The 18323-nt window shown below is 43.8% G+C and overlaps 1 protein-coding gene across 2 annotated transcripts in view; it reads left to right on the forward strand.

Moving 5' to 3' along the window:
- Window positions 1-18323, forward strand: part of LOC119961953 (polypeptide N-acetylgalactosaminyltransferase 5) — a 69560-nt gene that overhangs the window by 42214 nt on the left and 9023 nt on the right. Inside the window, exons 5-8 of one of the 2 annotated variants that reach the window (XR_005459770.1) lie at window positions 4072-4191; window positions 4963-5080; window positions 14276-14537; window positions 15766-15846. Coding sequence is in view for 1 of the 2 variants with exons in the window: in XM_038789575.1 (XP_038645503.1) it covers window positions 4072-4191; window positions 4963-5080; window positions 14276-14611; window positions 15766-15846 (655 nt within the window). In the remaining variant the exon portion in view is untranslated. Of the gene's footprint in view, window positions 1-4071; window positions 4192-4962; window positions 5081-14275; window positions 14612-15765; window positions 15847-18323 lie in introns of both variants that reach the window. The other variant, XM_038789575.1, reaches the window with a different exon arrangement.

Genomic DNA, 18323 nt, shown 5'->3' on the forward strand with positions numbered 1-18323 from the left:
TATTTACTGACCTCATTAACACTACACCCTGTATACTTCAACCGATGCCAATGCTTATGTAGTTACATTGTATATCTTGTGTTGCCCTATTATGTATTCTCATATATTTTCTTGAATTTTGTTTAATTCCCTTTTCTAATGATCTGTTGAGCTGCTTGCAGAAAAATACTTTTCACTGTACCTCGGTACACGTGACAATAAACAAATCCAATCCAATCCCCCAATGGATAATCTGCTCCTCATCCCTGCTCTCACGAATGTTCGCTACCATCTGACTTGGCAGGACTCCCTCCTACACTCTACCTACTTGTCTCAGTGCAGGACATACCTGAGTACAGCCAGCATGAGCAGCCGCAGCCTGTCAGAATCAGGCCCGAGCTGAGATGCCTAACACCCTTTGGGGTGAGAGCCCTTGATCTAGTAGGCGATTAGCAGGACAGTACTTGTGCAGAGACTGAAGTGGGGGCAGCAGACAAAAATAGGAACCATCAAGACATGCAGCCATGATGCAAGCCTCAAGTGAGTTAACTTTCTCCCTTCATTTATCCCCCGTGATGCGGTAATGCCAACTTGCTTCCCTTGCAGGTCAATCAGTTGGCCAACCCGGACCATCAGTGTGCCCTCTGGGCACCACAAACCCAAGCAGCTCCAAGACGACATCTCTGAGACCAGCATTGAGAAGATGTCAAGTTGTCATCTGCACTCTCCAGCAGCCCAGATGCTCCCACCTTGGTTGGATTGATTAGTAGGCAATCACTGACTGGTCAGAACCTCATAGCTGAAGATCTACAGCAAGTGGAGGAAGGAATGTCCCAGGAAACCAGCACTCTGAGGGATGCTGGAGCCCAAGACTCAGCTGAGCCTCTTGCTGATGGTGTGCCCCTGGGTCTGGTCGTCCCAGAGCCACTGGAACTACAAAAGCAGAGTCGCGAGCATTCGGAATAGATGACAGCATACCTCTCCGTCCTGCAAGGCTGACTGGAGGAGCCCCATCACGTTCTGCCTGAGGTGATGGTGACGTTACTCCCAACGCGACGAGGCCAACACTCCGAGGGTGGCGTCTGCCGTGGAGACCTTGGCACAAGACGTGTACTCCATGGCAGGGGATGCCCACTCTATGGTTCAGCTCATACACTCCATGGAGTGGGCATGAGCTACAAGGTGCAGGGTTTCAACTGCATGGTGCAGGCACTAGTGAGAATCCAGAAGTGCCAATGCCAGAGGACAGAGGGGCTTTTGCATCTCACTCCAGCTTCACCTCTATCGCATAGCGAAGCCCAAGTGCTCCTGGGCACCCGAAGGGGGGATCGGCAGGAGTGCAGCCCAGGGCCTTCCACCTCACGAACCCTGGGTGTGTCCAGCCCATCTAACACTCCCACCCTGTGAGCGACACACATTTAGCTTCGCATACCGAGGGCAGCACTGCAACACCCATGCAGCCCAAAATTAGTGCTGGACCTTCAAGCTCCTTGCCATTCATGTCTGCCACTCTTTAGTGATGAGGAAGCCAAGGGCTGACATGAGAGCCGGCACACTTCGCATGTAAGGTGGAGAAAAACTCCAGGACCTTGATCTTTGAGGAGGCAATAGTTGTTTGCTTATCCATCACTCCTTTAATTTTTTCTATTGTCTTCCTGTGGCACTGGAACATTATTTTATGTTAAAGATGCTTTACAGTGCAAATTGCTGAGATTACGGTTCAATAACAGTACAAAACCGATCTACTATCATTCGAGTACCTTTTCTAATGCTACTTTGGAGGTGCTTGTGAAAACAGTACAGAACAGAAAATTTACTCTGTTTGGTACCTAATTGTACCCAGTCTGCTTCGCATTAGGTGGTCGACAGAGTAATTACTCTGTCAATGAGCAAAGCACATGGAAGCTGATGGGATTGACAGCCACAGTAGGACAGATTTGAATTACATTGCATCAAATAGATGGACAGCTTGCACGCCCCAAAGTAAAGTTCCTCACATCCTGTTAACTCAACTGAGGTTGCATGCCAAGCACTCTAAAAACAGCATTTCTTCGCTTATGTCTTGTCATCCGGAAAGGTTTCCCCACAACCAGCTTTTCAGCACCATACAACTGCAGAATGCATCTTAATTTACTCATGCATAAATTGCAATGTTCTTGAAACTCATTACCTCTTGTCACTGAAGGTGTGCAGATATAATGGGCGGGATTCTCCGTCAACCGGCGGGGCGGACCGTACCGGCACCGAGGAGTGGCATGAACCACTCCGGCGTTGGGCTGCCTGGAAGGTGCAGAACGCCACCCCCGCCCCGGTGATTCTCCAGGCCCAATGTTTTTGCCCATTCGTTTGCCTGAGTGTCTGTAAATAAGGTAGCTCTAAAATTCATAGATGATTTCAACAAAATTTGGTAGTCATAATATGACCCAAGGAAGAACTGATTAGTTTTTGGCCCAGATGTAGATCTGGATCCTGGAATCTTAAAGGATCCATTAACATTAGGAAATAGGGCAAAGTGACATTTTAGCAGAATCTTAGAATCCCTACAGTGCAGAAGGAGGCCATTCTCCCCATCGAGTCTGCACTGACCCTCTGAAAAAGCACCCTGCCAAGGCCCACTCCCCTGTAACTCTACCCAACCTTTGGACACTAAGGGGCATTTTAGAATGGCCAATCCCCATAATCACATCTTTGGACTGTTGTGGGTTTGGAATGTTGTGGGTTTTTTTTAAAAAATGTTGTTGATTCTTTTAGAATGTTCTGAATTGCCTCAGCTACTGTGGTGAAAATTGTCACAACTATCAAAATGTGAGCAGAGTTTTTACGGCAGATTGATGGATGTGGATTGATTTCGTCAGTGAGATGGAACCTCTTGTGATAAAATGATTTAGTTATTCTTGTTTTGTAGTTACTGAGCATCAACCAGGCAGGTGAAAGCCTCGTGGAAGAGCTTTGTAATTGGAATACCATTGAGTTGACATAGCATGGCAAAGGGCATGCTTTCAATTGAGTGCCCTCATCACTTGTTTTTTGTGTACTCTTTAAAAGCTTCCAAAATCTCAATACTGTAAGATTCAAATAATGCTTTTTCCACAGAGAGATGAAAGGGATTGTGAATACGAGCAATTAAGAGTACTGATATTTCAGTATCAACAAAATCAAATCTGCACCTGTCCCAGACATATTAATCCTGCACCAGTAGCAAAGACAACTTGCTTCATCAAGATTTGATAAAGCAAGTTGTCTTTTCCACTGGTAAATCTAGTGGTAAATCTAGTGAGGTAGTGATTCTTAAATAGTAACTGCTTGGCATTAAAGCACAATGCATTTTTGTAGCCAGAACAAGCAGTATTTTGATTAAAATGCTGACCGGAGGAATATGGGGAAATATTCAATTTTTGGTGGTGTTATCTTGGAGGTTCTACTGTTGGAGTTGCAACAAAGGAGAGAAATACCATTCTACTTCAAACTGCTCCGGTATCTTGGATAGGGGTTGCCAATAGTTTGAAAGGAGTTTATTAGGTCTGAATTAACTTAAGAAGTTTTCTGTTATAGAGGAGAGTATAAAATGTAGTATAGGCTCTGAACCAGCACTGCTACCAGATATCACATGCATGTTGCATGGAATACACTCTCTCAGGGAGGGATCTGAACTGGCCACAGGATCAGCAACTATTGGTGCGTTGATACAAACCTAATACACATTGTGTGGAACTTTAGGACGACTAAGATCTAAATCAATGAAATTTGGTTCTTGCACATGAATTGTACTTCCACATACCACAGCATTATAAAAGTACTGACCGTTTCAGTGGAATAGATGATTTAAACACCTTTTTATAAGCACAAAAGACCAAAATTCTTGCTTGAAGCCAGGCACATGAAAGTAATAGTCTGCTTTTGCTGTTGTGTTCTGCATGGAATCATTAAAACATATTTATGAAAGTCTGATTTGTTTTTCTAAAATAGTTTTCTGCATTTATGAAAGTTTGTTATTTTGCATTTAAGGGAATAAATAGCTGCGCTTTTGATTTCTTCATTCAACTATGTTTACTTGTTAATGCTTGTTCTAATTAAATTTTGTTTCTAATTTAGCTATGTAGGAGTGAGTGGTTTTCTCCGGGGAGTATTTACTTGGCCCATGAATTTTGAATGGAAGGCAATACCTGATGAAATGATTAAAAAATACAACCTAAAAGAAATGGACCCAATAAGGTAAATAAGCATATTAAAGATAAGAATTGTTAATCCATCTTTGCAATTCCCCATAAAGCATTTATGAAATTGTCCCTTCCAAAAATTTCTTATTTGAGCTATTTGATAAAGCCAGAGTAAAAAAATGAAGATCTACTTTCATGATTATGGCATATTATAATTTGCTGAATCCTATAAATCCTATTTACTCACTATCTAATGTGAGTTATTGTTCAGCTTTGCTTAGCTAGGATAAAGGTCACAGCTTGGTACTTTGTGTGTATCCCTCATTTGCCAGTCTCCCATTGTTTCCTGCTCTGTTCTTTGAGCAGCTCCTTGTTTCTGTTCCCTACTCTATCAATATGTTTCTTATCTAGTTCAGGGTTTTCTGGTTCCGAAAAAGAGTCCTGTTGGACAAATATGACAAATGCTATAACTCTGTTTCTGTCTTCACTGATACTGCCACATCTGTTAGGTTTTTCCAGCACTTTGTTTTTATTTCACATCTCCAGCATCCACAGTATTTTGCTTTTATTTCATAGTTTTTCTGTGACCTATTAATTTAATCTAGTCAAATTTTAACCAAAAGTTTGGAATTACTGGAAAGTTCCTCGAGAGTGCGTAATTGTCGAATCATCCACTGGTACTGGTTTCATGTTTATTTGCATATTCTCCAGGTGAAGCTATGGCTGCTTTGTTAATGCAGCATTTGGTCATTTTTGTATTGTCCAAAAATAAAAAGTCAATAAAATGTGTAATGTTGCTTCAACTCTATACCTATTTTTCTTTTAGATGTCCAATAATGGCAGGAGGATTATTTTCAATTGATAAGAAATACTTTTATGAACTGGGTACTTACGATGCAGGTTTAGAAGTCTGGGGTGGAGAAAACATGGAGCTATCTTTTAAGGTACCAACAAAAACCTTTCACCAGAAGTCAGAAACATGCATGTATTATTGAACTTTTAAAATTTTATTTAGAGTTAAAAGTATTTTTCTAACATTTTAGGAGAACTGAAGCTTTTACTCAACAGGAAATGAGCTGGACCAGTAATTTCTGCACTTGAGTACCATAATTTGGCTACATCAAATTATTAAAATTTTGAGAATATTCAAGTATTTTGATGTGGAGATGCCGGCGTTGGACTGGGGTGAGCACAGTAAGAAGTCTTACAGCACCAGGTTAAAGTCCAACATGTTTGTTTCAAACACTAGCTTTCGGAGCACTGCTCCTTCACTACTCACCTGAGGAAGGAGCAGTGCTCCAAAAGCTAGTGTTTGAAACAAACATGTTGGTTTTTAACCAAGTATTTTGAGATTCAGAAAATCATTAGTAACCCCCACTAGTTTTTCTTACAAAGCTGCATTTTCTTTGAGACAGATATGTTCCAAAATATTAACTTAAGTGCAGGTTGGTAATAATGATGATCGTCCTTAATCAAAAATAATCTCTTACTGGCCAAAAAGAATGGATAATTGCAGATATCTTCATTAATTAAACACAGTTAAAAGGCCCAAATAGTCAGCTTAAAGAATGAAAGGGCACCTCAAAAGCAGGAATTGATAACGACAGAAGTGTGAATTCAGGATTTTGTTTTAAACAACTTAATAAAGCTTTTCAAACATACTACAGTCATGGTAAATCAGTAAAGTGCAGTGGCTCGTATATTTTACTTTGCTAAAATTCCATTAACCAGATTCCATTTCATGCATGTTGGCCATTTATAATGTTACTTATTTAAAATAACACTAATAAATGCTCGACAAAAGGTAAGTACAATAATGTATCTTAAATTGTTCTTATAAATGTCACTGAATCTTCCAAGTGAAAGTATACACTTTCACTTTTGTTGGTTTGGTTTAACGATGCCAATCTTTGAGTCAGACGGTTATGGCTCTAGAAACTTAAGCATATAAATTAAGCTGCTCTTCCAGTGTAATAGTGAGGTAATGGTGTGGTCAGCGGCAGGGTTACGGTCTTTTGGATGAAATATATTTTATATAATTTGATTTCTGCTATTATGCAGTGAAATAGCAAAATGGACAATAATTTGGAAAGTAGAGAAGCGGAATGGGTTGAATCATCAATTTCTCTGGACTTTAATTTAAGCAAAGGAAGCCACAAAACAAAATTGCTATGCTGATGGGGTGGTGTAATTACAGTATATTAGCAAAATAAGACTGTGTAATGTTCGGGACACCTGGTCAGCTCTCAACATAAGTTAAGAGACTGGACCAGATGCCATAACCAAGTTTCAATGCAGTGCGGAAAGATTGATTCATCCTAGGAGTGATAATATAAGAAATAGGGCTTTGTTATTTTATAAACAAACTTTATTAAAAGAAAATAAAACAATATTTAAACATTTACTTATTTACACTAACTAATGTTTACACTAACAGATTAACATGCAGTTTCTTGACCTTAACAGATTAGTTCCAATTAAACAACACGTCCAATAAACATACAGGCCTCATTCCACTTGCATAGACAGGCAAAGATGATACTAGTATTTACGAAGCAGTTCTCTGCTGTAAGTCAAGTTCCTTTAGAACCCTTTTCAAAAGTCGATCTGGAGCAGCTTCCTTCATGATCTCTCTGGGTGGCCTTCATAGCCTTCTACTGTAACTGTTCAAAAAACTCTTCCTCTAAGTTCCGCCCACCCTGTCAAAAACAAAAGTTCTCCCCTGAGGTGGCCAGACTTGAATCCCTTATCATTACTTTGAACATAGACCATACAGTGCAGAAGGAGGCCATTCGGCCCATCGAGTCTGCACCGACCCACTTAAGCCCTCACTTCCACCCTATTCCCGCAACCCAGTAACCCCTCCTAACCATTTTGGTCACTAAGGGCAATTTATCATTGCCAATCCACCTAACCTGCACGTCTTTGGACTGTGGGAGGAAAGCGGAGCACCCGGAGGAAACCCACGCAGAAATGGGGAGAACGTGCAGGCTCCGCACAGACAGTGACCCAGCTGGGAATCGAACCTGGGTCCCTGGCGCAGTGAAGTCACAGTGCTATCCACTTGTGCTACCGTGCTGCCCTTACTTTATCTGATTGCTCACTCCCGTTTATACAAAAATAGAAATGCTATTGATATGCAATTAACCTTGCATTGACAAACAAGTAGGTCATCAAACTCTGATGGGCTTTTGGCGGGTTGAACAAAGTTGTCCCAAATGACAATGGATCGCGAGTGGATTATCCTGGCTGAACCGAGGCATCCTGTCTATCCCACTAACAAGTTTAAGACTTAATGGGAAGAGATAAATCAGGATGTGAATGTATCCCTCTGAGTCTGCTACTAGCAGTCTTTTGTTCAGTCTGTTTAACCCCTAAAATGCCTGCTACATCTTGGAGCCCATTTCTGGGCCCAAATTCCTAATATCTCCCTGTCATGACAGTAGAATTACAGGCAATCTTGTAACATGGGTTGGTAATTGATTGGAAGAAGGTACACAAGAGTAGAGATAATGAGATTTATTTTTGATTGGCATGCTATGAAAGGTGGTGTTCTCCAGTATTGTTGTCCTAGTTTTTCACGTATAATGACGTGGGTAAAGTAAGAGCTAGTTGTATATCTAAGTTTGCTGATAACACTGTTGGGAAACATGGTAATTTGTTTTGTTGGTCAGACAAAGTTACTCGGGTACATAGACAGACTACTAAGTAGAAAAACCTCATGTGGACTAAGTTCATAGTGGTAAAGTTTGGATCTGAGAAAGACCAAGGGCGCAATTTCACCTCCACCCGAAGCATGTTTTCCGTGAAAGCTGCCCCAGAGACGAGAGAATTACTAGCTTTGTGAGCTTGACCTTTAAAAATGGACTGCCCAAACTTAGAATTTTTGGTCTGTGGGGCAGATAGTATAGAAGTTGGGGCAGGCAACTTTGAAAGTAGTGAGGGCTCAGAGGCAGGACCGGTGCAGATTGTGTGACCCAGGCACAATTATAAGGCAGGTTTTCAGAAAGGCTCATTTGAGCAGTAGGTCACCAATGGCAAAGTGGCTGTGCCTCAGAGAAGATATCATTGCCTTACCAGGTGAATGTCAAAGCTTTAAATGTTGTCCAACTGTTAGCTTACCCTGGAATGTATAGCCCATCATGGGCTTTTTTTATGGCAGAATTGTCATTATTGCTGCCTAATCAAAGTTTACTCTACTGAACCACTTGGCTTGTGACCCCATTACATCATTGGTCCAAATATAGATAAAAGAGCTGAATACAAGAGGTGAGGTTAGAGTATTTACCCTTGACATCAAGGCAGCACTTATCCAAGTGTGGCATCAAGGAACCCTAGCAAAACTGGAGTCAATGGGAATCGGGTGGCAAACATTCTACTAGTTGGAGTTATACTTAGCACAAAGGAAGATGATTGGTTGATGAAGGTCTATCATTTCAGTCTCAGGAATTGCTGTAGGAGTTCCTCAGGGAGTGTCCTAGACCAAACTATCTTCAACTGTTTTATCAATGATCGAAGTGGGGGATGCTCGTTGATGTTTGCACAATGTTCTGCACCATTTGCGACTCCTCTGCTACTGAAGCAATCCATATCCATTTGCAACAAGACCAGGACATTATCCAGGCTTGGGCTGATGATTCAATTTTGATTTTGATTTGATTTATTGTCACATGTACCGAAGTACAGTGGAAAATATTTTTCTGCGGCCAAGGGAATGTACACAGTACGTACGTAGTAGACATAAAAAGAAAGTAACTGTGCCACACAAAGCCAGGCAATGACCATCTCCAGCAAGAGAAAATTAATCATTGTCCAATGAGATTCAATGACATTAGCATTGTTAAATCCTCCACTATCAACATCCACAGGGTCACTGTTGCACAGAAACTGAACTGAACCGGCCATATAAATACTCTGGTTGTAAGTCAGAATCCCCAAAAAACCTATCCAGCATCTACAAGGCACAAGCCAGGAATGTGATGGAAAAATCTCCAATTGCCTCGATGAGTGCAGCTCTAACAACACTCAATGTTTGACAAAGTAGCCCACGTGATTGGTATCCCATCCACCATTTTTTGTGTCAGGACCAGAAGCCAATTTTTTAAAGATCCTGGACTAAAACCCAATTGTTAGGGGTCAAAGAATGAGAACCCCAGTTTTTTAATGGGGTTCCGGACAAGAGCCCAACGTTTAACTTTGGAAAATTGTGAGGAAATGTTACTGCACCACAGTAGTGACAACATTCTACCAGGACACAGCTTTATGGTAAAACAAACTTTAACTTAAACACAGAATTAAGCATAGTAGCAACAAAGAGATAGCATATATTTAACAGTTACAACATTTTACTTGTTTTCTAACCCTGCCTCTATATAGGATACCGGAGCAGACCCCAACATTTATCAGAATGCCGTACAAAGACCCTAAGCAACTTTTTTAAATTTGTAAAACTGTGAGGAAAGGATACTTCACAGTGGCATAGTGGTTAGCACTGCTGCCTCACAGCTCCAGGGACCCGGGTTGAATTCCGGCTTTGTGAGTCTGTGTGGAGTTTGCACTTTCACCCGTGTCTGCATGGGTTTCCTCCAGGTGCTCCAGTTTCCTCCCATAGTCCAAAGATATGCAGGTTAGGTGGATTGGCCATGCTAAATTGTCCTCGAGTATCCAAAAAGGTTGGGGGAGGTTGCGGGGTGTGAGGTGGAACGTGGGCTTAAGCTGCTCTTTCCAAGGGCCGGTGTAGACCCGATGGGGTGAATGGCCTCCTGCATTGTAGGGAATCTATGGATTCTATGAAAATTCACCCCAGGAGTGGTGACTCTGACCAATAGGTATATTGTGTGTTGAGACAAAATTGAAAGATGTTCACTCGTGCCTCGTCCCTCGTCCTATCTTAAACTAAAAATTAATTCAGCTAAAGACTAAACTCAAAACCCTCCTACCTAAAAAGGGCCCTCGGTTGCTAATCAACAAACTCGTGCTTCTGCTAACTTTTATTTATTCTTCACATTGTAATGTCTCGAAGCACAATAGAAAAACAGTTGAATTGAAAAATAATGCCGCACACATACAACACCTTTGTCCAGGAGGAATCTAACAATAGATTCACCCTTCCTGACATAGAAACGCTAAATTAAACCCATTTAAAACTATGGGCGCAATTCTCTGGAAAGATTTCTAAGTGTGGTAGCGAGCGGAAACTGCCACAAACGTCCCAGTGCTCGGCCCAGTGAGGCCGGCAATGCTATTCAATGTTAATTGGTTCACTTAACAAGGCCCCACGGGCTTCTTGCCGCAAATGAAGGCTCACCAGCCAATTCGCTGGCACCGCTCTCACCAGCTGCCCGCTAACAAAATGCAGCAGCACATGCTCAGCCAACCCCAGTCAGCTTGCAACAACGGCGCCCAGGAGACCGCCCCGAAGATTTGGTGATGCAGACCTGGAGAGGCTCCTAGTCACCAGGAGAAATGACCTGTTCCCCAGAGGGTCCCTGAGGGTGAGCCACAGGTTAGCCAGTGCTGGCAGGGACGACGTGGTGGCGGCTGTAACTCTGGGAGTGTGACCTTGAGTGCCGAATAATGGTCAAAGACTACACTGGGCAACACGCTCGAGTAGACATCAATGTGCCCCCGCCCCCCCGGAGACCTTTCCATCTCGCGCAAGTTCCCAGCCACCCCCCAACTCTCCATGCGACCCGCCCCCCATTTCCACATCCCCCCCCCCCCCCCTTCCTTCACACCCCCGTCCCACTGCTGTGAATTTCCTCTCTGTCTGTCCTGTCGAAAAGCTCCCCCACAATCGTCAGGAGAGGGCCCAGACTGGCGGAGAGGTGCCGAACTTAAGAATCCTCCCCTCCTTCGAGGAGTGGACCCTGGAGGTGACTGGCATGGCCATGGACAGGGCGGTCACCCACGAGTAGGTTGGTGAATGCTGCATAGGTGAGGAACCACCAGGCCCCACCCAGAGGACCTATCAACGCGAGTTATTGCATGCTGACTGACCCATCCTCTCATTGACCACATGTCGATTCTCCCTCAAGTCCTCCAGCTGACGGCACCGGCCCATCTTGGGTGGGCCCCTCTCCAGCCTCGCAGGAGCCCAACCCCGGGGGGGAAACTCCGAGGAAGACACGATCGAGGTGTCACAGCTGTCACCCCATCCTCCAAGCACCTCGGTGGGAAACGTTGTGGTCAGGCTTCTGGGGCACAATCTGGGAGCACCACACAGCTGCTGATGTACATCAGGTGGATGCAGAAACCCCCAGTGGAGACAGCAGTCAGAGGTCTGCTGGATCCCAGCCCGATGCTGAGCCAATGGAAGGGGTATTCCTGGATCTGATGGAGATGTTAGGGTGCAGTCAGGACATTCAGAGGGAGATGTCAGCGACATTCCAGCAGATCCATAGCCAATTGGAGGGGCTCCAGAGGCTGTGGGTGCAGGAGATGTCACCGGCAATGTGTGGCACCGAGGCCAACACAGCTAGGGTGTGATCGCTGTGGAGAGCCTGGTGCATGATGTCGGCACCATTAGTGAAGGTGTTCGAGGCATCGCACAGTCGGTGACGGCCATAGCTGGGGGGTCTTGGCAGAATGTCCGACTCGCTGGGGGTTGTTATCCAGTACCAGGCTGACCTTGATGAGGTGCCGCTCATTACATGGTAATGGCCAAGGCTCTGTGGAGCTTGTCCCAGTCGCAGTTGGGCATTGCCAAGGCACTGCAGAGCACGGCCCAGTCACTGAGGAGCATCGGCGCGGGTGTCAGCACGACGGTGAAGATGTCGGATAGCCACCAGGTCTGACCGAGCCAGATGATGCAGGGGCAGCTGGTTCGAGCCCTGGCTGCCCCTCTTTCCCAAGGTGAACCCCAGGACTCTATGTGCACCGAGCGGGAGGAGGGGGTGCTGGCTGCCAAGCTGGACCCATCCCCCAAGTTCCACCACTCTGATGAGGCTGCTTCTCACAGTCAGCACCCGGAACAGGGCAGTACGGCTGCGCATGCCCATCCTGGGGTGGTCCTCAAAGAGATCGGAAATGACCGTCTGTCCCAGGATGTAGCTATCGTGGGCGCTCCCCAGGAAGCGTGCGCACACGTGCACAATCTTCATGTGGTGGTGTTAAACGAGCTGTGTGTTCAGGGATTGGAACCCCTTTCTGTTAATGTAAGGCATTTCCAGATGGCCCAGTGAGTGCAGGGCAACATGTATGCCATCCACTACCCCCTGGACCTGTTGCATCCCGGCTACGGCTGAGAAACCTGCTGCCCGGGCATTCTGTTGGGCATGTCAAAGATTTTGTAGTTTTCCACCCGGGCAAACAGGGCACCTGTGACCTGCCTGATGCACCTGTGGGCTGTAGCCTGCGAAATGCCACACAGGTCCCTGCTCAAGCCCTGGGAGGATCCTGAGGCATAAAAGGTCAGGGCTGCAGTGACCTTGATGGCCACAGAGAAAGGGTGTCCTCCTCCTCCATGTGGTGCCTAATCCGCAAGGACGTGGCACAGGTACCGCACTGTCTCCTTGTTGAGATGGAGCCTCCTGCAGCACACCCTGTCCGTCATCTGTTCAAATGACCAGTGACGCTTGTACACCTTGGGCCGTTGCAGGACTCCCCCTCTGGGTCCCTCCCTAGCCTGATGGCGGCCAGGTCCTTGGGGTGTGGGGCAGAGCCTGTCACGCGGGCTGCCGTCTCGAGCATCTGCTGATGCTGCCATCTCCGACGTCTGCCCATCCGGCCTAGCAGCAGCACCAAGAGGGCAAGTTCCACTGGGTCCAAAATCCCTGTCATACCATTCAATATCTAAGATATTGGGAGAGAGTGTTAGACTGACAAACAGCGGTGACTCCCATCCTAACATCACCTGGACCAGCTGCTGGTCCACTCCCCGTTGCATTCCCCATCCTCCAGCGGTGTCCCTGGTGGTGTGTCCCATCCCCTAGTTTTGATATTGGCTGATGCTTGTGTGGTGTTGCCTTCCGCAGTGTTCAGGCACCATGTCCAGGCATCACAATCTGGATGCTAGGCAGTAACTCCCTCATGCTACATGGCCTGTCCATCCACTGGAATCCACTTGGGTTGAGTGAAGTGCTAACGTAACCACGATTGCCAATTCCCTATTAGCAGTAGCCTTCATATCTTATTTTTAATATTAAAACAACCTTTGTTTTCATAACAATGGAGACCATCCGCATTCAGTTCAAGGTGATAACATCAGGATGCCAACGCACAGAGATCGACACTGGCAAGTGACGGGTGGAGACCTTGTTCCGAGACATCAGTCCTGCACTGTTGCAGGAGCAGTGTTCCCTCACTGTAGCCCTTGGTAGCATCCATCATTGACTACATGAGAGGTGGTTGGGCAGCTCAATTTCACTTCAGCTCCTCCTCCTTCTCAAGGAGTCAGCCAGGTGCACTCGAGCACCCATGGAGAGGAGGATCAGCAGCTGCACTCCGCAGGTCATCTAACCAGGTGACTCCAGCAGTGTCCATCCAATCCCAATCCCCTCTTTTGCCCCATCAGCTCCAGCTTCACAGTCAATGAGGGTGTACCTATGTCATGGCTCGCCTGGTTCTTGTGCATGGCGGGGGGGGGGGGGGGGGGGAGACACTGAAGAGAAGTCCTTTTAATAGGTATTCATAATATTCAAAACATGTTCCCAACATTGTGTGGTGGGAAAAGCAACCCGCCATTGCAGTCTGGATAGCACAATTGTGAACTGGCTTTACGGTGTCCTTAAACCAATTTCCCTGCTCTTGCGATGTTTTCCGCTTTCGGCCACGTTTTCCGCTTTCGGCCACCATGATACCTGCCATAAGGAGGAGTAGAAAATCCCACCCAGGGGTTTATGTCAGGATGAGTGTGGTTGATCATTTTAGGACTGTAATGAGTAAGACATTTGCTGCAAGAAGGATTGTGAATCTTTGGATTCAGCTCAGAGAGTTGCGGATATTGTTTTATTGAGTATATTTCAGACTCGGACATATTTTGTAGGCCCAGTGAATATGGGGATAGGCAGGCAAGTGATGTTGGATATCTGGTCAGTCATGACCCTATTGAATGATGAAGCATGCTCAATAGGCTGAATAGTCTACCCCTGCTGCTATTTCTTATGTTCTTAAATATTTTCTTCATTTTCATGGAACAGGTTTGGATGTGTGGAGGAGAAATTGAAATTATCCCATGTTCAAGAGTGGGCCATATTTTCCGTGATGGTAATCCATACACATTTCCAAAGAACAGAATTAAGACAGTGGAGCGGAATCTGGCCCGTGTGGCAGAAGTTTGGCTGGATGAATATGTTGATGTTTTTTATGGCCATGGTTACCACCACCTTCTTAATACAAATAACATCGAATTTAACATTGGAGACTTAAGAAAGCAGAAGGAGCTCCGGAAAAAGCTCCAGTGTAAGAGCTTTAAATGGTATTTAGAAAATGTCTACCCTGATTTACAGACATCTTTAGTAAGAACTGATGGTTTGGTAAGTTACTTTGGAGTAGAATTGTTTTTAAGGAAATAACAGTAAGAGGAGCCCGGGAATTTAATGGCAGCTTTGATGTGTACTTAACTTCATGATGTTCTCTGATTACTTTTTTATCAATCATGGTGGTTAAGATCTGCCTGAGCGTAAGGTGGTAACAAATTTAATCATGGCTTTCAAAAATGATTTGGAAAATTAGCTTATTTTTTTCTCCTTTCATGGGATACGGGCTTCACTAGTCTGGAGTCACATGTAAGGATGTGAATTTCCTTCCCCAAAGGATATTAGTGAACCAGACAAGTTTTGCAATAATTAATCATAGTTGTTATGGTCTCCATTATTGAGACTAGCTTTATAATCCATATTTATGAATTGAACTTGCGTCCTAGAGTATTAGCCTACGTCTTTTGATTTATTAGTCCGGTAACATTACCACTACACCACCATGTTCTTCTGGAGAGAGAAAATTTGCAGTCACAGGGAAAAAGCAGGGTAGTGGGACTAGGTGAATTTCTCATGTAGAGAGCCAGCATGGACATGATGGGCTACATTGCCACCACCTGTTCTGTAACCATTCTATGATTGCCATAGAAAATACGTTAATTGGCATGCACAGACAACAATTGTCGAGTTAATATATTGTTGCCTTCCAATGTCATGAGAAAAATCAATATTAAATAGAAGAAAATTGTTTAAGATTTGTTTAGTTATGGCACACAGCAATTTAATACCAAGTATGTTGACATTTACTTTAATTTTGAAGTAAATCTATTTGCCACATCATGAATTTCTGCTCAGGAAATGCAGGATCTATCATTTTTGATCCTGCTCCTGTCAGTCCTTATTCTCTGTATGTTTCGACCATTTAAAACTTTATCCGTGTAAAATCATACAATATGATATCAGTATTAAAAGATATTAACATGTTTGTGTTAGGTTCCATTGGCTGCTATTCAAAAAACACATTTACATAATTTTCATGCTATCACACTTTCAACTATTGTTTCAGGAGGTTGACAATTTCAGTGTAGCTCTCAATGTAGTTAATATAGGGAGGTGGATATTGATTGTTTAATATTTTGCCCACAGGTCAACTGTACTTAATAATATGCAACATTTTCTGCACTAAATTAATGATTGTTATCAATTTCTAGCTTTTTAATGTTGGAACAAGAAAGTGTCTTGCTGTTGAAAATGGCACGTTTTCATTTGAAGTTTGTGATATTAAGCAAAAGGTAAGACGATAACTGTGTTATATTGGGACCAATTTTAGTCTCTGTATCACTCTGATTTTCAGCAAGAACAAAATTGCATTGGAAAATGTGTTGCGATATTTCTTTTGTTTTTGCGCCATCTCTCATTTTGGTCCGAAACTTAAAGTAAATGGCGAAAGCTTCCAGAAACTGACAAGGGCCTCATCACTTTATGCAGTTTGGAGTTCTCTCATAGAATCCCGATACAATTTTCATGAATAAATCTACGGTGCCCATGCTGTGCAAGATCCATGCAAAGCAATAAAGTGGAACATAGTCAATCCAGCATCTCAAAGAGACTGCTAGAAGCTGGTAGTAATGTAAAGGTTTGAGGTTAGGTAAACCTAATCGTGCCCTACTTTACACTGTTCCCATCCCAATCAGCCTAGCTCTTTAATGATATGGCTCCCTAAATAGGCTGCCAACTTTCCTACTCCACCTACTGGCAAGTCGATCAATGGCAGAAAAACACTGACAACTCACACTGCTAAATCTAAATGACACCCAATGAGCAAATTGGTTTTAAGTCTCTGACTGGTGACAACTGACAGGTACCCTGATTGTTCTGCACGTTGCCCGTCAAATCTATCCTGTATCTCAAAATAATTCCCATTGTCATTTATTGTATTATCCCTGTTCGGATTACTGAAAGCTTCACCTTTCAGCAATGATTTTCTATAAATCTTTATACCCACAAGGCCTTTTTTGTACAGTCAAGACTCTTGCAGCTTCAGTGAGTATAATTTTAACAATTATTTGATATAAAACTAGATAGCATTTTAGATTCCTATATTAGACTTTGTTCTGAACCCGTTGAATTTAAATAAAAATACCTACAGTTAAATTTTGATTGAAGCAAGTTGAAACTGAAGTTCTATTCTAAGGATTTTATTTCAAAATTCAAAAAAAAGGAAAACAAATCAAGTTGCAAGTGAAATGTTCCCTTTAACTTCATTATGTAGTTTTAGTATACTATATTCTACTATATCCTGTTTTATTATTTTCCATGCTCGGCACAGCTGTAAAAAGACCGTTTTTATTTCTTCACAGAAAGCAATGGTGACAGTTTATTTAACACAGTCAAGGCATGGATTTTCTTGTTATTGGGCAGCCAACATATATAAGACCATAAGACATATGAGCAGAATTAGACCACTCGTCCCATTAAGTCTGCTCCGCCATTCAATCATGGCTGATATTTTTCTCATCCCCATTTTCCTGCCATCTCCCCATAACCCCTGATCCCCTTATTAATCGGAAACCTACCTATCTCTGTCTTAAAGACACTCAGTGATTTGGCCTCCACAGCTTCTATGGCAAAGAGTTCCACAGATTCACCACCCTCTGGCTGAATAAATTCCTCCTCACCTCTGTTTTAAAGGATTGTCCCTTTAGTCTGAGATTGTGTCCTCTGATTCTAGTTTTTATGACAAGTGGAAACATCCTCTCCACGTCCACTCTACCCAGGCCTCGCAGTATCCTGTAAGTTTCAATAAAATCCCCTCTCATCTTACTGAACTCCAACGAGTACAGACCCAGAATCACAACCGTTTCTCATATGACAAGCTCTTCATTCCAGGGATCATTTTTGTGAATCTCCTCTGGACCCTTTCCAAGGCCAGCACATCCTTCCTTAAATATGGGGCCCAAAACTGCTCACAATACTCCAAAAGGGGTCTGACCCAGAGCCTTATACAGCCTCAGAAGTACACCCCTGGTCTTGTATTCTACCTCTCTCGACATGAATACTGATGTGGAGATGCCGGCGTTGGACTGGGGTGAGCACAGTAAGAAGTCTTACAACACCAGGTTAAAGTCCAACAGGTTTGTTTCAAACACGAGCTTTCGGAGCACGGCTCCTTACTATTCTCAATACTACCTGTCCCTCTACAGATCTTTGTATCATCTGCAAACTTAGCAACAGTGCCTTCAGTTCCTTCCTCTAGATCATTCACCTGAAGAAGGAGCCGTGCTCCGAAAGCTCGTGTTTGAAACAAACCTGTTGGACTTTAACCTGGTGTTGTAAGACTTCTTACTGGACATGAATACTAACATTGAATTTGCCTTCCTAACTGCCGATTGAACCTGCACGTTAACCTTAAGAGAATCATGAACAAGGACTCCCAAGTCCCTTTGTGCTTCTGCTTTCCTAAGCATTTCCCCATTTAGAAAATAGTCTATGACTCCATTCCTCCTTCCAAAGTGCATAACCTCACACTTTTCCACATTGTATTTCATCTGCCACTTCTTTATCTACTCTCCTAGCTTGTCCAAATCCTTATGCAGCATCCCTGCATTCTCAATACTACCTGTCCCTCTACAGATCTTTGTATCATCTGCAAACTTAGCAACAGTGCCTTCAGTTCCTTCCTCTAGATCATTAATGTATATTGTGAAAAGTTGTGGTCCCAGCACAGACCCCTGAGGCACACCACTAGTCGCCGGCTGCCATCCTGAAA

Source organism: Scyliorhinus canicula, chromosome 2 (genome assembly GCF_902713615.1).
Source record: "Scyliorhinus canicula chromosome 2, sScyCan1.1, whole genome shotgun sequence".
NCBI lineage: Eukaryota > Metazoa > Chordata > Chondrichthyes > Carcharhiniformes > Scyliorhinidae > Scyliorhinus > Scyliorhinus canicula.